Source organism: Mya arenaria, chromosome 10 (assembly GCF_026914265.1).
Source record: "Mya arenaria isolate MELC-2E11 chromosome 10, ASM2691426v1".
NCBI classification, from domain to species: domain Eukaryota; kingdom Metazoa; phylum Mollusca; class Bivalvia; order Myida; family Myidae; genus Mya; species Mya arenaria.
In genome coordinates, this window is record NC_069131.1 from 46014708 (window position 1) to 46032094 (window position 17387).

A 17387-nucleotide genomic window follows, 5' to 3' on the forward strand; every position below is an offset into this window, starting at 1 on the left:
CTACTTGATCTTGATGCTGAAAGTATGCATACCATGGATAGGATTGTTGTACAAAAAATCTCATACAGAAATAGTGAAAGCTTTCATTGTGTAGAAAGTTGAACCTCAGTATTAAATTCTATCAATCTAGATATCTTAAATTTATTTATCAGAGCATCCATTGACCTTGAAACATGAGAGACTGGAGAGACATCCAGCATGTACTTTCCCAACTGGGACAATGGCCACATCTGCTCACTTTACAAGACAACAATTTATCTTGAAACCTGACAAAAAGATGGGCTATTGTGCTTTGTCAGGTATTGATTTGTTTAAAGTTTAGTAAAAGTCTGTGATGTTATAGGACTAAGTCAAAGTTCCATATCACAATACGTCCAACTGTCTGTCATGTGAAATGTAAGTGGAATGTCTGACCATCACAGGATACAGGACATAGGTCAAAATGCTGGCACAATCTAGAGCAGTCTATGCATGCTCAACTCATTTATAAAGAACAAAATATTCTTCATGATATTTTTATCAAGCCTTAGAATTTATCGTTAAACATGCACTCTAGATAGGCTATTTAGAAAATATAAAGGCTTCGAACAAGGCATAATTTATGTTCTGGAATTATACTAAAATGAAAAATCCAAGAAAATTATGTTTTAAAAAAAACATTTTCCAAAATCTCCACAAGAACCAACCAACCTTTATATAAACCTTTATACTTTCTTAAAGATTAAAGTCAAAGAGAATACATAATTCTTTAGAATGCAAAAGGAGAGCCTACCTTTAGAATCTTCTTCCTCTTCAAAGTCATCATCATAGTTGTCTGAAAGAACACAAAGCACATTATTGTCAGTAACCTGTAATACTATCACTGAAATGATCAACTATTGCTTTGGATTAATCATACTAACTTTAGGCATTCTATGATGTCCCATGCATTAAAAGTACAGAATAGGTTATACTATTCCTAATGTCAAAAAGTATTTAAACACTGACAAAAGTTTTTCTACATGTAGGCAGCTTATAAACAGAATGAATTAGTTGAATAATCCCTATTATACTTGAACCCTTTGCATGCTGGGTAAATTGTCGTCTGCTCAAAAATGTCGTCTGGTTTATTCTACATTTCTTTCAATTTCCTTAAAACTTTGGGGTTATATTGACTGAGTGGCAAACAGCTTGGAACCTGACCAGGCGCCGAGTTACTCAGTGACTGGTCTGGTTCCAAGCTGTTTGCAAAGCCTTTAAAATCGCCATCAGCAGCCTAAGGGTTAAATTTGTGGTAACTGTTTTACTCTTTTACCAAATTTCAGAGAACTAAAACTGCGAAAATTCCCAATTTGACAGATATCTCACAAAAGAGTTAAAATCCCTGCATAAATATATATAAACTTTGAAAAGGAAAATAAAAGCCATAATTATATTAAACTAATCAAATTCTAAAATAAATCTCATTAAGAATTCAAAACATGTAGTGTGCAATAGTGAAGAGATAAACTTGCAAAACTTGTGTCTGCTGATTAAGGAGGTGTGTGCTGCACAAAACTACATACAAGTTCTTGCTCTTTTCTGTAATGCGAGACAAACATGGTGAATAAGTACTAAAGGACTGGGAAAAAACTGGCAGAGGCTATATAAAATAAACACAACCATAGCAACATGGACAGACAACAAAACAATGTTCATCAATCACCATTATTGTCGTTCCCTATTGGTGAGAAGGCTGATTTGTTTGACACACTTTCTGGATTTATATCTTCCTCATTACCATCTTTCCCCATTATTGGATTATGAGATTCTTGTCTGTTAGGTGCAAATACTTCTTCATCAACCTCTTCATCTGCTCGTGTTCTGTCTGTTACTTGACTAAATATTTCTTCCTCAATCTCATTATATGTATCCTGGTTCTTATCTTCAAAGTCCTCTTCATGACCATCCTGCTCACCATCTTCCACAGACAGTTGCTTTGGCGTGAGCCCTTCACCATCATCAAACTGCTGAGTTGTTTTATCTGTCTCAGACTTCTCTTGTCCTCTTATATCGAGGTTTCTTTCAGTGTCTTCCTCTGGCTTGAAGCTTTCAGCAGGGCCCTGCCCCGAGTCAGAATATGAGTCTGAGGACTTCTTTTCGTTGCTATATTTCCTCTGGGCTTCATCTGACTCTGGAGTTTCATTTTGTCTGTTCAACTTACTTGATGTTTGAGGCACATATTTATCTCCCCTGATATTACTCCTCTCTGTTATATCTGCCCTTGAATACTCATCTTCAACTGGTATAATTACATTTTGAAGGGACAAATGACTTTCCTCTATAGGCAGCATTTTAGAGAAGACACAGAAAGAGAAAAAGTTAACAAATGATAGTTTTTATGAATTCATTAAATTATTATTACTAAGCATTGCTGTTGTTCATTTTGGTACACGATTTTTATTAAAAAAACATGTTAAGAAAATAATATGAATACAGCATGCTTTCATCTATGAACAATATCCTGATCTGTATATATTTCTTATTTCATACAAAAAAGTATTAAAAACAGCAATAACCAAGAGCTGTCACAGAGACAGTGCGCTCGACTATTCCGCCGCTTTTTGGTGTATGGATTGAAAAGTTTTGGCGAAACATGCATGGATCACAGTTAGATTAGATTTCAATGCAATACATGATGTGCTGAGTTATTTACATTGAATGGAAAATATTTGAGGTGGTACCCAAACTTTAACGTAAATTCTAAGTCGAAAAAGGGGCATAATTTTGTCAAAATGCATGATAGAGTTGCCTCCTCCTGTGTTGGGGGTATTGATGGTGAACAAGCGTGCAAAGTTTCCAAGCCAGATGTCAATGGACTTTGAAAATATTTGAGGTGGTACGCAAACTTTAACGTAAATTCTAAGTAGAAGAAGGGGCATAATTTTGTCAAAATGCTTGATAGAGTATCTCCCCCTGTGTACAGGTTGGGGGCATGGTGGTGAACAAGTGTGCAAAGTTTCAAAGCCAGATGTCAATGGACTTTGAAAATATTTGAGGTGGTACGCAAACTTTAAAGTAAATTCTAAGTAAAAAAAGGGGCATAATTTTGTCAAAATGCTTGATAGAGTTACCTCCTCCGGTGTACAGGGTGGGGGCATGATGTTGAACAAGTGTGCAAAGTTACAAAGCCATATGTCAATATTTGAGGTGGTACACAAACTCTTACAAAAACTTTAACATAAGTGGTTACGCCGACGCCGACGCTTGGGTGACTAGGATAGCTCTCCTTATTCTTCAAATAGTTGAGCTCAAAAGTAACTATGCTTAGTACATTTAAAAATACAAGCTGTGTTTATCAAACGAAAGAGTATGTTATTTTGTTAATGTGATTATCAATACATTAAAAGAAATAAAGCTTGATTTCATGTTTTTCATAGTGAGCATGTGTTTAGTCATTTTTTTTACTCTGACAATTTATGTAAAAACTTCGCAGACATTTACAAACTTTAAACATGATTTTAGATCTCTATAATTTATCAACACAGACTTTATATAATTTCGGCATTTCATCCGTCTTAAATATTTACATTTTTAAATGTATTGAGTATGAATAATTCTGCAAGGAAACGGACTTCAGCACAAAGTATGTAACATGATTATTGGGGGAAAGTTAATATTGCTATATACCATTAGATGCCTCAAAACAACAACGCAAATGGCATAAGCCAAAAAACAACAAAAACTTTAATCTACTTACCATCATCACTCTTTCCTGCAATTTCTTCCTTTGGCTGCTTTTTCTTTTCCTTAATTGGAGTTCTAGGTGTTCCCTCCACGGTGACCTCCTCATGTGCCTGGGGCTGTTGATTTTTCTTTTGGGCCCCCTTCTTCAGCTTGATGCTCCTCGGCGGGGCCTGGCAGCTCAGCTTGCATCTGAAACATTCAATGATATAATCCTCAGTGGCGCAAAATAAGTGACTTTCTTATTTTATGCATTTATATGTTGTGTTTTTTTTTTCTAAGAAACTCATAAACAAGTAATATACTATCTAACAAATGCATTGATTATACCTGACACAATGTGACAAGTCTGTGTTAAGTTGCATTGATTGTAGACAATGAAAAACCATCTGACTTGTACCAGGGTGTGTTAAGTTGAAATGATCGTCAGGGTGAATTAAGTTGAAATGATCATCAGGGTGAGTTAAGTTGCAAAGCTTGTAGAGAATGACCAGCCATCTCACTTGTACCAGGGTGTGTTAAGTTGCAAAGAGTGTAGAGAATGACAAGCCATCTCACTTGTACCAGGTGTGTTAAGTTGCAAAGAGCGTAGAGAATGACAAGCCATCTCACTTGTACCAGGGTGTGTTAAGTTGCAAAGAGTGTAGAGAATGACAAGCCATCTCACTTGTACCAGGGTGTGTTAAGTTGCAATGATTGGAGAGAATGACAAGCCCTCTCACTTGTACCAGGGTGTGTTAAGTTGCAAAGAGTATAGAGAATGACAAGCCATCTCACTTGTACCAGGGTGTGTTAAGTTGCAAAGAGTGTAGAGAATGACAAGCCATCTCACTTGACCAGGGTGTGTTAAGTTGCAGAGTGTAGAGAATGACAAGCCATCTCACTTGTACCAGGGTATGTCAAGTTGCAAAGAGTGTAGAGAATGCCAAGCCATCTCACTTGTACCAGGGTATGTTAAGTTGCAGAGTGTAGAGAATGACAAGCCATCTCACTTGTACCAGGGTGTGTTAAGTTGAAATGATTGTAGAGAATGAGGAGCCATCTCACTTGTACCAGGGTGTGTTAAGTTGAAATGATTGTAGAGAATGAGGAGCCATCTCACTTGTACCAGGGTATGTTAAGTTGAAATGATTGTAGAGAATGACAAGCCATCTCACTTGTACCAGGGTGTGTTAAGTTGAAATGATTGTAGAGAATGACAAGCCATCTCACTTGTACCAGGGTATGTTAAGTTGCAATGATTGGAGAGAATGACAAGCCATCTCACTTGTACCAGGGTGTGTTAAGTTGAAATGATTGTAGAGAATGACAAGCCATCTCACTTGTACCAGGGTGTGTTAAGTTGCAATGATTGTAGAGAATGAGGAGCCATCTCACTTGTACCAGGGTGTGTTAAGTTGAAATGATTGTAGAGAATGACAAGCCATCTCACTTGTAGCAGGGTGTGGCCCCTGTGATGCCAGTTAGGCTAAAGTGTCCCATCTTTCCCCCAAGTTTTACGCCGACTCCGTGCTTGTACTCGCAGCATGTGCTCACACGGCAGTCCATACGTCCGTCAATGTACAGTGTCAAACTGAACGGGTATCCACGGTGACGACGTGATACAAATGAGAAAGTGCCTGAAATACATAATTTGATTGTATCAGTTACAGTGTTGTGATTCAATAACTAGCAACTAGGTCTTTTTTTTAGTGGCAACTAGATCATCATCTTTCAACTTCAGCTTCACAGGCTCAGAAATATTGCTTCTATAATGACAATTATTAGGAGACGTTCCTCTTTGAATCAAGAGAAGGAGAACATATGTATAACCTTCTTTTGAAATTGACCTTAATAGTAATAAAAATGAAAAGGTTAATTCAGGGGCGTATCTGTAGCATTTTGAATTGTATGCACACTTTCAATACATGAAGGTCTTTCATAAGTATAGTCCCAATATGTTATTAGGGGTTGCTGCGGAGAATAAAGAAAATAAAAAAAAAAACATTTTCAAGCATTTTTAACACCAACATTCAGTTGACTGAAGACAAACTTTAACCAGTAAAAGGTAACATGTATATGCATCCCTTACCCTTCTTTAATATTTGTGATCTAAAGAATTTGCTATTTTGGGGTAAACCCTAAATAAGTCATTTTGGAGAATGCCTAGGTATGCCCTTGTCAACAATTATCAAAAACACATATGGAGGCCTTGCAGTGAGTTCTGTACGGTGGTATATTGCGTACTAAGTTTCATGTTATAACTTGTAAATGTTCTTTTGAGTTTGTATGATTGCCCAGATGTGAACAAAATGCAGACAGAATCACAATATTTTGTTTCATTTCTTCGGATTTGTTTTAAAAGATATGTAAATTAATATTAAAAGATATGTAAATTAATATAATAACTGTTAAGATGGCTTATGTTTTGACTTTCACAACTGAAGTTTTGTGGTTATCAAATTAAAAGTAGATATATACCAGTATTAATACAATGGTTTATAAATGTATTGACTTTCAAGTGAATCTGAAGTATTGTGGTTATTACTGTGACCTCAGCTAAAACCTCAGAGGACAGTGTTCCCTTGGGTTGACAGTATGCACTGTCACCCCTGAAGGAGGTCAATTCAATATATAATAACTTGTGATTATAAGAGTCTGTAAAAAACAGCATGCAAAGGAAACTTCAAAATACAAGTGTCGTTTCAAAGATTTTTCTTTCTCTACAAATTTTTGTTACAACTTGAAGTCAAATCAAAACCATGCAATTATAAAGCAAAAAATATAATGGGTCATATGAATAGATGATAAATGGCTTGTAAGGTATGTGGGTATATCTACGCTACCACATACTTCCAGCTTGCAGCCGCTCCCTGAAGACAGGGAGTGTGTTACCACCGCAGTGTTGCTGCTCTATGTGCACCTCCTGGGTGGGGTCACGCTGGTCCCGGGGGAGGGTCAGGTTGGGCCCGTGGTACTTCATCGTTATCTCACACAGTGTCTGTACCTCTCCCTGATGCATCATGGCCGGCTCCTGACGATGCAACATTAACGCTCCCTGTAAAAATAAAACCAGACTACATCAGAACTAAACAAGACGACATAACTATGACACAGAAAATCGGAAGTTTTTCACACTTGAAATCACACTTACTAGCTCACGTAATTATAAGCAAACATTTCAGTTCAAAAACAATTTGGCACCATAATGCTGCATGAAACAGGTAAAACAATGATAAATTATTTAATGCCATTGTAATTCTTCAAATTAACATTCACAATAAATTGAGACATAATTGACCACACCAACTTAACTTTTCTATCGTCAGAATCTGGTTGAGAAAACTGGGGGAGTTGGCAAAATAAAAAACTCATAAAAAAATACATTTGTTTAAATGCAAAGGTGACACTTTTTTTCCTTTTTCATTAACATTTAGAACAAATATAACGTTATTTCTCTTCTTACTGTAAGGGTTAGGAAATACCCCTCAAAGAAATCGTTTTAAATAATTGTTTCAGCCTTCTTAAAATTCACATGGACAAAGAATAATGCATTTTAGATTGTTTTTGGTCAAATATTACTTTTTTGTGAAGCGACTGTGGTGTGATTGTATTAAACAAAATGGCTGCAAGTTAGTGTTGCTAAAAAGACTACTTTAATTATGATTATTAAGTTTCATCAATTAAAGAAGTGTATGTAATATGACACAGGCAAAAGCAGATTAAAAGTTAACAACTTCTAGCTTTTAGCATTTGCTAATTTGTTTTATGAATTTTCAAAGGCATCTGACATTTTAGTTTTCAAAGTCTCGGCTATATAAAAATTATATTTCTACACATTCAGAATTTATCAATTTATTTTTCTTTGATCAAAACTACATAGTAAGCAATGTTGTGGTAGCAAAAACATTCAATTCAAAACATTTAAGGTAATTATAATGCCCACATCATACTCATCAGAATTGTTATCATTGGAATTTTACAAACAATTAAGCAAACCTTTTCACAGAAAACATCAGAACAAACAAACAAACAAGCATGGGCTAGGTTTTGAATTTTGCAAAGCTTCAAAACTCACTTCACTGTGCAGGTTCTTTTGTTCAGCCTGAAACTAGTTGTTCATATTGATATAACTAAGTTCATCACAAACCATTACATTGAGATGTAAAGCAATTCAAAACACTTAAGTTATATTCAACGCAAAGGAAAGACGATGTGTGAGAGATGATGTGTGAGCTGGAATGTGTTCGGCAATCACACTAAAAAGTCAAGGCCGTGTAATACACTGTCCCCTTCTGGTAGTCTTAAAACAATATCATGGAAAAGTCACCAGAAACTATTTTTATATACCATTTTAAACCACTAATAGGTGATAAGCTATAAATATATACACTGCCCAACTGGTGAGCGGATCTATAAGCTATCACAATTGAGCTATAAGAAATTAGTATTTATAAATTAAACCAATGTAAATGGGTAAGGGGAATAAAAATGAAAGAGGGTGACATACTTTGGATAAAAGAAAAAGTCACAATCAAAATCTTCTTTCTGGCACCATTGACTATGAATAATGTAACCCTGCTCCATACTATGGACTTCATTTTAAGGAATGAATTGCGGGGTTGATGTCATTATCGAGGTATGAATGCAATTGGGCTGGTCTAAGTGTGTGGAGTCCGAAGGACTCCACGCATACTTTGACCAGCCCAATTGCGTTCATACCCCGATAATGACATCAACCCTGCAATTCATTCCTTATATTTACACCAATAGTTCATTATTTTGTTCAAAAAACGTTAAAACAATACTTCATTTCATTTCAGATTACCTTTCAGTAATCCTTTCTTACCCATTCTGTAAATAGGACGACCCGACTGTTATCGGAATTTTTTTTTTTCAAATGACGTCACAATAACGCGGGAAAAGATCAACCACTTGAAATCACTTTTAAACGTAAAATTGAAACACTTTTGGCAACAAAACGTTTAAAATATAATAACTTAGCACTTTCTAAAATGTGGATTTATATTTTACGGGACCTGCTGACACAATACAAATTATAACAAGATCAATAGTTTTCATGTATATTGTTATGCGATGAATTGCGATCCGAACATATGCCGAAAGGCAGTTCATTTAAGGAATGGAAGTTGAGGTGTAAATATATAGAAGTGAATACCACAAAACATTTTTAGTATTTATCACAACCGGCTAAGTAAAGACAGTCAATCACTGAACCTAATTGTTTCAAGCAATAAATACAAAAATCTTAGCAGTTTTGATTGTGCCTTTCTGTGTGTGAATCAAATTTGAAAACTGTGAAATGATGAGTTCTGACAGTGTACTGAACAAAACTGTCTACTTCAACACAAGATGTCAGGAAAAAATGGAAAAGTAAAAACATGTTAATGAAGCATCATTAATTTATCATAATGGCTGACAAGAACAGTTTTATTTGCTATCAAATCAAGTGTTGTTGCTTTTATGAAATAGTTAATAATATGTAGAAGGAAAAATTTAACAAAGTGAGTGTAGGTGTGGGTGCCTTGTCAGCCATTAGGTGTAGGAGTTAGGGGCAGGGAATCTAGACAGGAGACATACTTCAACAGTGCCAGAGTCTTTCTCCCGGCGTTCCCCAGAATGACTCTGTAATGACCAGGAGTACATATATACATTGTATTGGAACATGATATTTACTCTACATAGCCATTGTCAATACATATCTTGCAAACCCACAGACATTCTCATAAATGATGATAATTACTGGAACTTTGTCTGTAGTACAAAACATTAAACACAATCAGTTCTTCTAGTGAACATTTTGGAAATTGATGGTCTATAAAGATAATAGTGAAATACTTACCATGAGATTTACAAAGCATTAATTGTACCATAAGACTTTGAACACATTTAAAGAACATACCAAAAGAAAAATAATGCAATTTAAAATTTTACTCTACTGAAGATTTTTTCAATGCTTAAAACTCTTCATCTATGAAAAAGAAATGTTTTTAAAATGGAATGTTTAATACAAGCAAGCAACATGCATTCTGAAAGCTTACAAGAATATTGAAAGTGTACATTCATGCAATGAGGTCAACATGGACTTGCTCACACTTTTAATAGTACAGAGAAATCCTTTTCTACAAAATTAAACTTATCCAAGCTGCAAAAATAAATAACTTTCTAAAGAGACAAACTTTTTTCATTAAGATAAATAAATAGTTTTTATGCTTCAACAGTAAGCAAACATTCTAAATGTCTTCAATAATTATCAAATCAATAATTATAAACTACCAAAATGAAAACTTTTTGAAAAGATTGTGGTATAATTATGATAAGTATATTTCAAACATAAAATAGTAGAGTGAAAAAAAAGAAAATATTCCTTTATGCTATGTGTATATTTGTGTCATTAACCCAAGCCATTTTAAATCAGCATGTTATATACCGTACATGTCCTATAAAAAAGGCGCCAGAAGCATATTTTTCTAAGAAACCCTGCTAAATAAAATCATTTTCGTATATGCATTACATCATCATCCTCCTGAACAGATGCTCTATAATGGCGCTGATGGAATGTTTTTCACCTGAACAAATTGATTTTTTTTTTATTTAAGAGTAAACTTTAGCATTGTTCATGTCATAGAATCAGAAATAGATCCACAAAAAGACTCCCAGAGTGTCTTAAAGGGAATGCGCGTTTGAAAGGACATTTAAGGCAAACATACAAAATAAGGGAGTATATTTTTCCAAACCCTGCAGGAACACAGTGATACAAAAGTTCTGTAACTACCCACCTTGACTCCACTTGATCGTTTTTGTGTGTATTCTGGTCTAGCGGACATTCTAGCTGACCTGCGGGGTGAGTGACGGCCAACCCGGGCGGAGCGAGTACGCTCTCGTTTCGGTGGTGTTGGATAAGCCGAGATGAGATATGGAGAGGTGGCCCCATCACGGCCCCGTTCAGACTTGGACAGACGGAGCGCATACTGTTGTAATGCCTCAGAGTCAAGCTGCAACACAGTTTTATACAAAGTCAGGTTCTTTGTGGAATAACAATGACATAAATATAGAACTAACAGATAACAAATTTAGACAGTATCTTGTATAGAACCATGTTTGAGATTTTCTCTGTTTTTCTTCCATACATTAACTCCCATATAAGTTCAGGAGCAAGAAGGCACAGCTAACTGTTCAGTAACAAGCATAAGTTACAATGCTATTCACTTAAACTGTAAAACTCTACGTTCTAATTTACTCAGTTCTTGAACGTAGTCCTTGAAATCATGGTACAAAACAGTTTTTGCACCCACTACCCTGTTTGAAATTATACACAAGCACTTCAGCGCTCAGGTATAATTCAAATGATTCAGGTAGTGGGTTGAGTAACTTTGATTAATAGTACTCTTATAAAGATTTTTCTAGAATTCCTTCCTTGTAGATTGCAAATAATAACTCTCATTATTGGATGTGTGATTAAAAGCAATAACTAAAACTATTTTAAAACATAATATTTGAAATGGTACGCTATATAAGTTCTACATTAAGCAAAAGTATATGCCCAGAATATATGCAAGCTCCCAAACTTACAGCATACAGATGACGAGTGTCAATATTGTCAGTGTGACCGTCCCGCAGTGAACCCTTGTAGGACGGGCGATCAGAGGCAGGGGGTGGGGTCATAGGGCGACCATTATCATCCACGTATATCACCTACACAACACACAAACAATCTCAACATCTTCGACTTTAAAACTCTACATTCAAATGTAACATGTAAATGTTAAACCCAGTCAAACAATCTTCAATTATAAACTAATTCATTAATAACTTATCAATTCACATAATGGTTACATAAATAGATAATATATACATGTAAAATCAAAACTGTACACATGATTCAAATTTTATTGCTGTAGATTTAAAAATAAGAAAGTAGGTCAAACTGGCCTCGCAGCGTGTCCAGTTTTGTCCCCAGGGGAAAAATTTGAACATACAAAATATCAAGGGTGTGGGCCTAGTGGTTTCAGGAAGTTTTCTTGAATAAGTCTATAGAAAACATTTGACTAGGGCGGGGCCAGTTTTAACCCAAGGGACACAATTTGAATAAATTTGATTGAGGACAACATTGATATGTGTTTTCAAAAATGTACACACAATCCACATTTCATTGCTGTAGCTTCAAAAATAAGAAAGTAGGGAGGGGCCAGCTTTGACCCCAGGGGCATTATTTCAACAAACTTAGAGAGAGCCAACATATAATGCTACAAACTAAATGTCAAGGCTCTGAGCCTAGGGGTTTCAGACAAGAAGATTTTCAAAGATTTCCCTATAGAAAACGTGTGAACCCCACAGCATGTCCAGTTTTGTCCCCAGGGGAAAAATTTGAACATACAAAATATCAATGGTGTGGGCCTCAGGATATTTTCTTGTATAAGTCTTTAGAAAAATTTTGACTTGGCGGGGCCAGTTTTAACCCAAGGGACAAAATTTGAATAAATTTGATCGAGGACCATTTAATGATGATACCTACAAAATATCAAGGGTTTTGGCCTAGCGGCTTCAGACAAGGAGATTTCAAGGTATGAAAGAAATTTGTGACTCCCAAGTCAGAGGGAATTTTGACCCCAGGGGCATAATTTGAACAAACTTGGTAGAGGCCCACTTGACATTGTAACACACTAAATAATTCATAGCCCTAGGCCTCATGATTTTTGTCATGAATAATTAGTTGTTGTTTTTGCAGTTGCCATGGCAACCAGAGTTCTGTATGGAATTCATTTCTTTGAACAACTAAAAAGGGCACCATCCAAGGAACATCTAAATTGGCCAAGCCGTTTAGATGAAGATGTGTTTCAAAAATAATTGTAAATGGATGACACTTGACGGACGCTGGACGGTCACAGCAATGGGAAATAGTTTGAGATTTTAGCAAGTAGTGCTCACTTTGAGCTAATAAAATCTACTAAACTGTTAATAAATGATTATATTTATGATTAAATTTGCCTTTTTCTTGAGCCTGTAAATGTTTAATGATTCTGAGTATCACTCTGACATGAAAGGTCTACCTATAAATGTAGACAACTTGTGATGACCATCTTAATTAACTTAGTTGTCAATGCTGCAGTTGTTACTGTTAAAGAAATTCTTCACCAAGAAAGCTAACTAAGCTTGCTATTATGTGTCCCATTACCATTTCCTATACAAGAACATATTAAAAATAATGAAAAACATCTTTAAAACTGTGTCTTCTACAATCAATTTATTGACATTTATCAACAAAAATATTGCTTAGAGTCTAGGAAAATAGGGTATTAATGTTAGTACGGACACATCTGCTGTCAAGTTTTATGTCATGTTCATGAGGAATTTGTTCATCCATTAATGTTTTATAACATTGTACTTCAAGCAGAGTTGATATCCTTGACAATTATTGACAAAACAGACATGAATATTTCAAACATGAGACAAGAGTGATTTTATGATCAAACAGGGACCATAGTAAAGTAAATAATCAAAGAACGGTTTATTTACAAAGCGCAAACATTATATTATAGGTAAGATAACATAATAGTATAACATTATGTTATGTGTCTGTAATTAAAAGTGTATTCTGGTGGGACGTTTTTTTAGGTTAAACACAACTACACACACACACACACAGACATACATACATGCTGCTTACAAGAGTTACAATACAAGCAAGCAAGCATTAAAATCTTACAGTCCAAACATTCAGCAAGTGAAAATATAAACTTTAACAATTCATTATCGGTTTGGGGGAGAAGGAAAATCCACAATTTTTTTAAAGAATATAACCCTAGGTTTTTGAAAGATCAGTAACCTGATGAGTTAAGTTAGATGGGCGGTAGGTGGGGTGTTGCTCATAAGATAACCATACCATGCGCCTATATGTGTCATTATCCAAATATAGCTGGAAATTTAATTAAATTCGATTAAATCAACCAATAATAACTTGCTTATAAACATATAAGAAATATGTGTTGCATATAACATAGTTTTAAAAGACTTATGACATTGACTAAAATGTGGATGAATTATAGCTATTCACTCCTACACATGATAGTTATAGAACGTCGACAACATGGTACAGACCAGTAACCCTCCTCATTGAAATATCACCCGCGGAAAGCGCTCTTATATAATTTCTATAAGTCAGTATAATCTGTTTCAATTTACCACCACCATCTTCACACTTACTTCATCATAGGGATCAGTATAGCCTGAGGTTTTAGAGTGTCGCTGCCTATGATGCGCAGGGGCAGATTTAGGGCGTTTCCCCGTAGATGATATGTCGGAGGGGCCTGACTGTGGTCGACTCTGTGACCGTGGAGTTAAATAGGGCAACACCTCCTCATCCCCTTTGCGGCCCCTTGAATTCTAAATTGATTCATGGGAAATTATAGAATGTGTTCATTTTATTTTCCATGTGAAGGTTTTTTTGCTGTTGCTGATTATTGTGCTGAAAATATTAGGGTTAAGGGCATCAAACAATGTCAAGCCATGCTGTAAAACAATTGGCAATCGATTAATGGCAAAAAAAAATCCAATTACTCATGTTTTATACACATAAGATTTACCCTCATATATAAAGCTTATCATTTTCAAAAGGTGATGGTATTGAAACTTTAAAACTGAAACCAACGAAACTGTTCTGATACAGACACTTAGGGGGATCCTTATGCTTCAGTTGAAGAGATGCCCTATTTATAAACCGCATCTTAAAGCAATGTACATGTAAATTGCTACATGTCTTTTAGTTGTTTTACAACATTTGCAGTTAAATAAGACAATATATATGACCAGGATTATGACCTTCATTTATAATTTCCATTCAATGTAAGTTTTCTTTCCTAAATTAATATGATTAATGTCAGCAATCACAAAATATATGAACAAATATTAAACAGCATTCAATCCAAATACAAGACTTCAATAACAACTCATGACATGCAAACATTACAGTTTCATGGATCAAGCTACATTTCAGTCAGCAAAAAACTGGTCATATTTGACACCAATTTCAGTACCAATAAGATATTCAGACTTTGCAGATTTAGAACTCCTTCCTTAATAATAATTCTACAATATTTAAACTGTCTCTTAGATTGGAATGTTTTTCATGTTCACAGGATCTTCAGCTAAATCGTATATTTTAATTATTCTATGAATAGATAGTTACAGTCAGCTTTCAGTACAAGATTTTTATTTCTCCCACCTCAGATAAGTAGATCCAATAATTTAACCATGATAGAAATTCTTATCTTGACCAGGGTGAAGATAAAATGCCCGTATGGAACTGTTTTTTAATGTCACCACATTGTAATTACCTCCCTTGTTGAAGACTCGTCTGTAGCATCATGGAAATCTTGTCTTGTGGCAATATTTAGAACGCTAATAAATTATCTATCGCTTCAAATGTCACCAGAAAACAGTTTTCACGCACCTTTCAAGAAATAATGTTTCACTCTCCTTAGAACTATTTAAATACCGATTTGACTATTTACATAATCTAAATCACTGCGCGCATATCCATGACTACCACAAATTATGGCATAATTATCCATACGCAATTATTTTCACTACGCACAAAAGAGTTCCAGCAAAAAAAACATTTTTATTAATTTTGTTTAACTGAGGTGGGAGAAAAAGCATCTACCATAGCCCCTTGTGTAAGATAGGTTCATCCCGACCCTCGCGCAGGGTGTTTTGCGGTAACTCGGTAAACCTCGTTTCCTCAAAACACCCTACGCTCGGGTCGGAATGAACCTATCTTACACTCTCGGCCGTGGAAGATACTTATAGTCCTATCAAATCATTCCCATATATTTTGTCCCAAACTGGCATATTATACACTAGTTTGCTAAAAGTTGTCTGATTTCTCAAGTGTAGCTTGAGCCTGGTTGAACACAAACTGCAGGTTATGGTTAGAGTCATGGCACCAACCACATAACGCAGAACAAACCGAGTTCTGGGTGATAGAAGAGGGTTGCAAATTGCCCTTCATTTCTGGACGTTCCATATCAATAAGGTTTGGGGGGGTGTTTCGGGGAACTACAGATCGGAAAATTGGTTTGATGTTTTTCACCTTGGAGGTTTTACGTGGTTTTGGTGACAGTAAAGGCATTATACTGGCATCCTGCTGTGTCCTTCTGTCCAACTGTTGGCAAAATTACAAAACATTGTTTTTTATCATGTTTGCAAACCTGTGACATTTTACATACACCTAATGACATATTATACCAACGGATCAACTTCTCATTTTCATAATTTCATAAAGCTACATGTACAAAGCCTAAATATCCCATGTACAACACGCAGGCTTGATTTTTCATTTATTTTACAATAAATTCTAATTATTTGTTGCATGTTTCATAAACTGTATGAACTTATGACATTACAGAATTGTTCATGCCAATTTTGTCCCAATTTCCATCAGAGCTATGATTTTTTATAGTTTATGCAAAGCTCAAATATCTTTATATGAATTTTTAAAATTTTACCACCTTTCGCAACTGATATTGCCTAGAAAAAAATGGAAACAATACAAATATACTGAAACTGAATAGATGCCATGCACTCATGCTGGGAAGTTATGTGTGGCACTGAAATAACGTAAACCATATAAGTAACAATAGCCACGCCCGGCATGTGCAATGTGGAGTTATTTCCTGGGTAAGCTATCAAAGCTCATGAATCAAGAAACTACCAACAAAAAACTATCTTCGTGTCCATTTAGTATTGCATCTGTACTGATATATACAGCGACCATGTGTAATGACGTATCACAGATATAGTTTGATAGTTCTTCCAGTATGGAATGTTGCAGTTCACTTAAAATTAATTGGAAACAGGTTTTTCTACAATCAATTAAGACAACCTTGTGGAAAAAAACTTCAATACATGTTTAAATATTTCCTGTTTTTAATAAAAAAAGTGTTTTTTTCATCAAGTTGTACCTTGAACAACCATCCTGGAAGACATAATGGACATATTTTAGTGATCATTTATTTGAATATAGAGCACAACAAGTGGTGATTATTTTTTAACAACAAAACCTAATCTTACCTTGTCATTTCTAATGTCAAGGTCAAATTTTCTTCCGTTTGTATCTGACTACAATTTTTGAAGATCTTTTCTCAATTTTTATAATAAATGTACAGTACTTATCAACACAACCACTCAGCATCTGCAAGGTCTTATAATGTTTTATTATCTTATTTCCATTTAATTTTTAATCTCATTGCATAAAATTTTCATTGAGTCAATTTTGAGAAATGAAAAGAAGACAACTAATAGATATGATCATACTGATATAACTGTATTCCAAGATAAAATAAAGCACAGTTATCAACACTTTTCTATTGTATGTCATTATAATTAATTTTAGATAAAAATCTTTTTAACAACTTACTCTAACTCTGCGAACCACCTCTATCTTTGAGATTTCCTCCAGCTTCTTTTTGATTTCAACCTGCCGATACCGCTCCAGATCGAGTGTCTTGTGAACGATGGCCTGTGCCAGGAGGTCCTTTACATGCTTCTTGTGTTCCTTACGCGCCATGTTGAGTCGGTACTGGTTCTCACCAACAATCTCGCCACGACGCGTAACCTGAATGGTAGAATGTAGGTTAAGGTTAAGACAAGCATGATGGAACACACCTATTAACCACCTGCAAAAG

The 17387-nt window shown here is 35.2% G+C and overlaps 1 protein-coding gene across 8 annotated transcripts in view; it reads right to left on the reverse strand.

Annotated features, from left to right (window-relative positions):
* Positions 1–17387, reverse strand: part of LOC128205969 (glutamate-rich protein 3-like) — an 82101-nt gene that overhangs the window by 53824 nt on the left and 10890 nt on the right. For 2 of the 8 annotated variants that reach the window (XR_008256355.1, XM_052908060.1), the window contains exons 3-13: positions 17120–17317; positions 15794–15865; positions 13906–14085; positions 11275–11397; positions 10482–10697; positions 9283–9327; positions 7760–7792; positions 6535–6739; positions 5135–5321; positions 3719–3894; positions 773–814 (exon numbers count right to left, since the gene is read on the reverse strand). Coding sequence is in view for 7 of the 8 variants with exons in the window: in XM_052908060.1 (XP_052764020.1) it covers positions 773–814; positions 3719–3894; positions 5135–5321; positions 6535–6739; positions 7760–7792; positions 9283–9327; positions 10482–10697; positions 11275–11397; positions 13906–14085; positions 15794–15865; positions 17120–17317 (1477 nt within the window). In the remaining variant the exon portion in view is untranslated. Of the gene's footprint in view, positions 1–772; positions 815–3718; positions 3895–5134; positions 5322–6534; positions 6740–7759; positions 7793–9282; positions 9328–10481; positions 10698–11274; positions 11398–13905; positions 14086–15670; positions 15866–17119; positions 17318–17387 lie in introns of all 8 variants that reach the window. The other 6 variants (XM_052908065.1, XM_052908063.1, XM_052908062.1 and 3 more) reach the window with 6 other exon arrangements.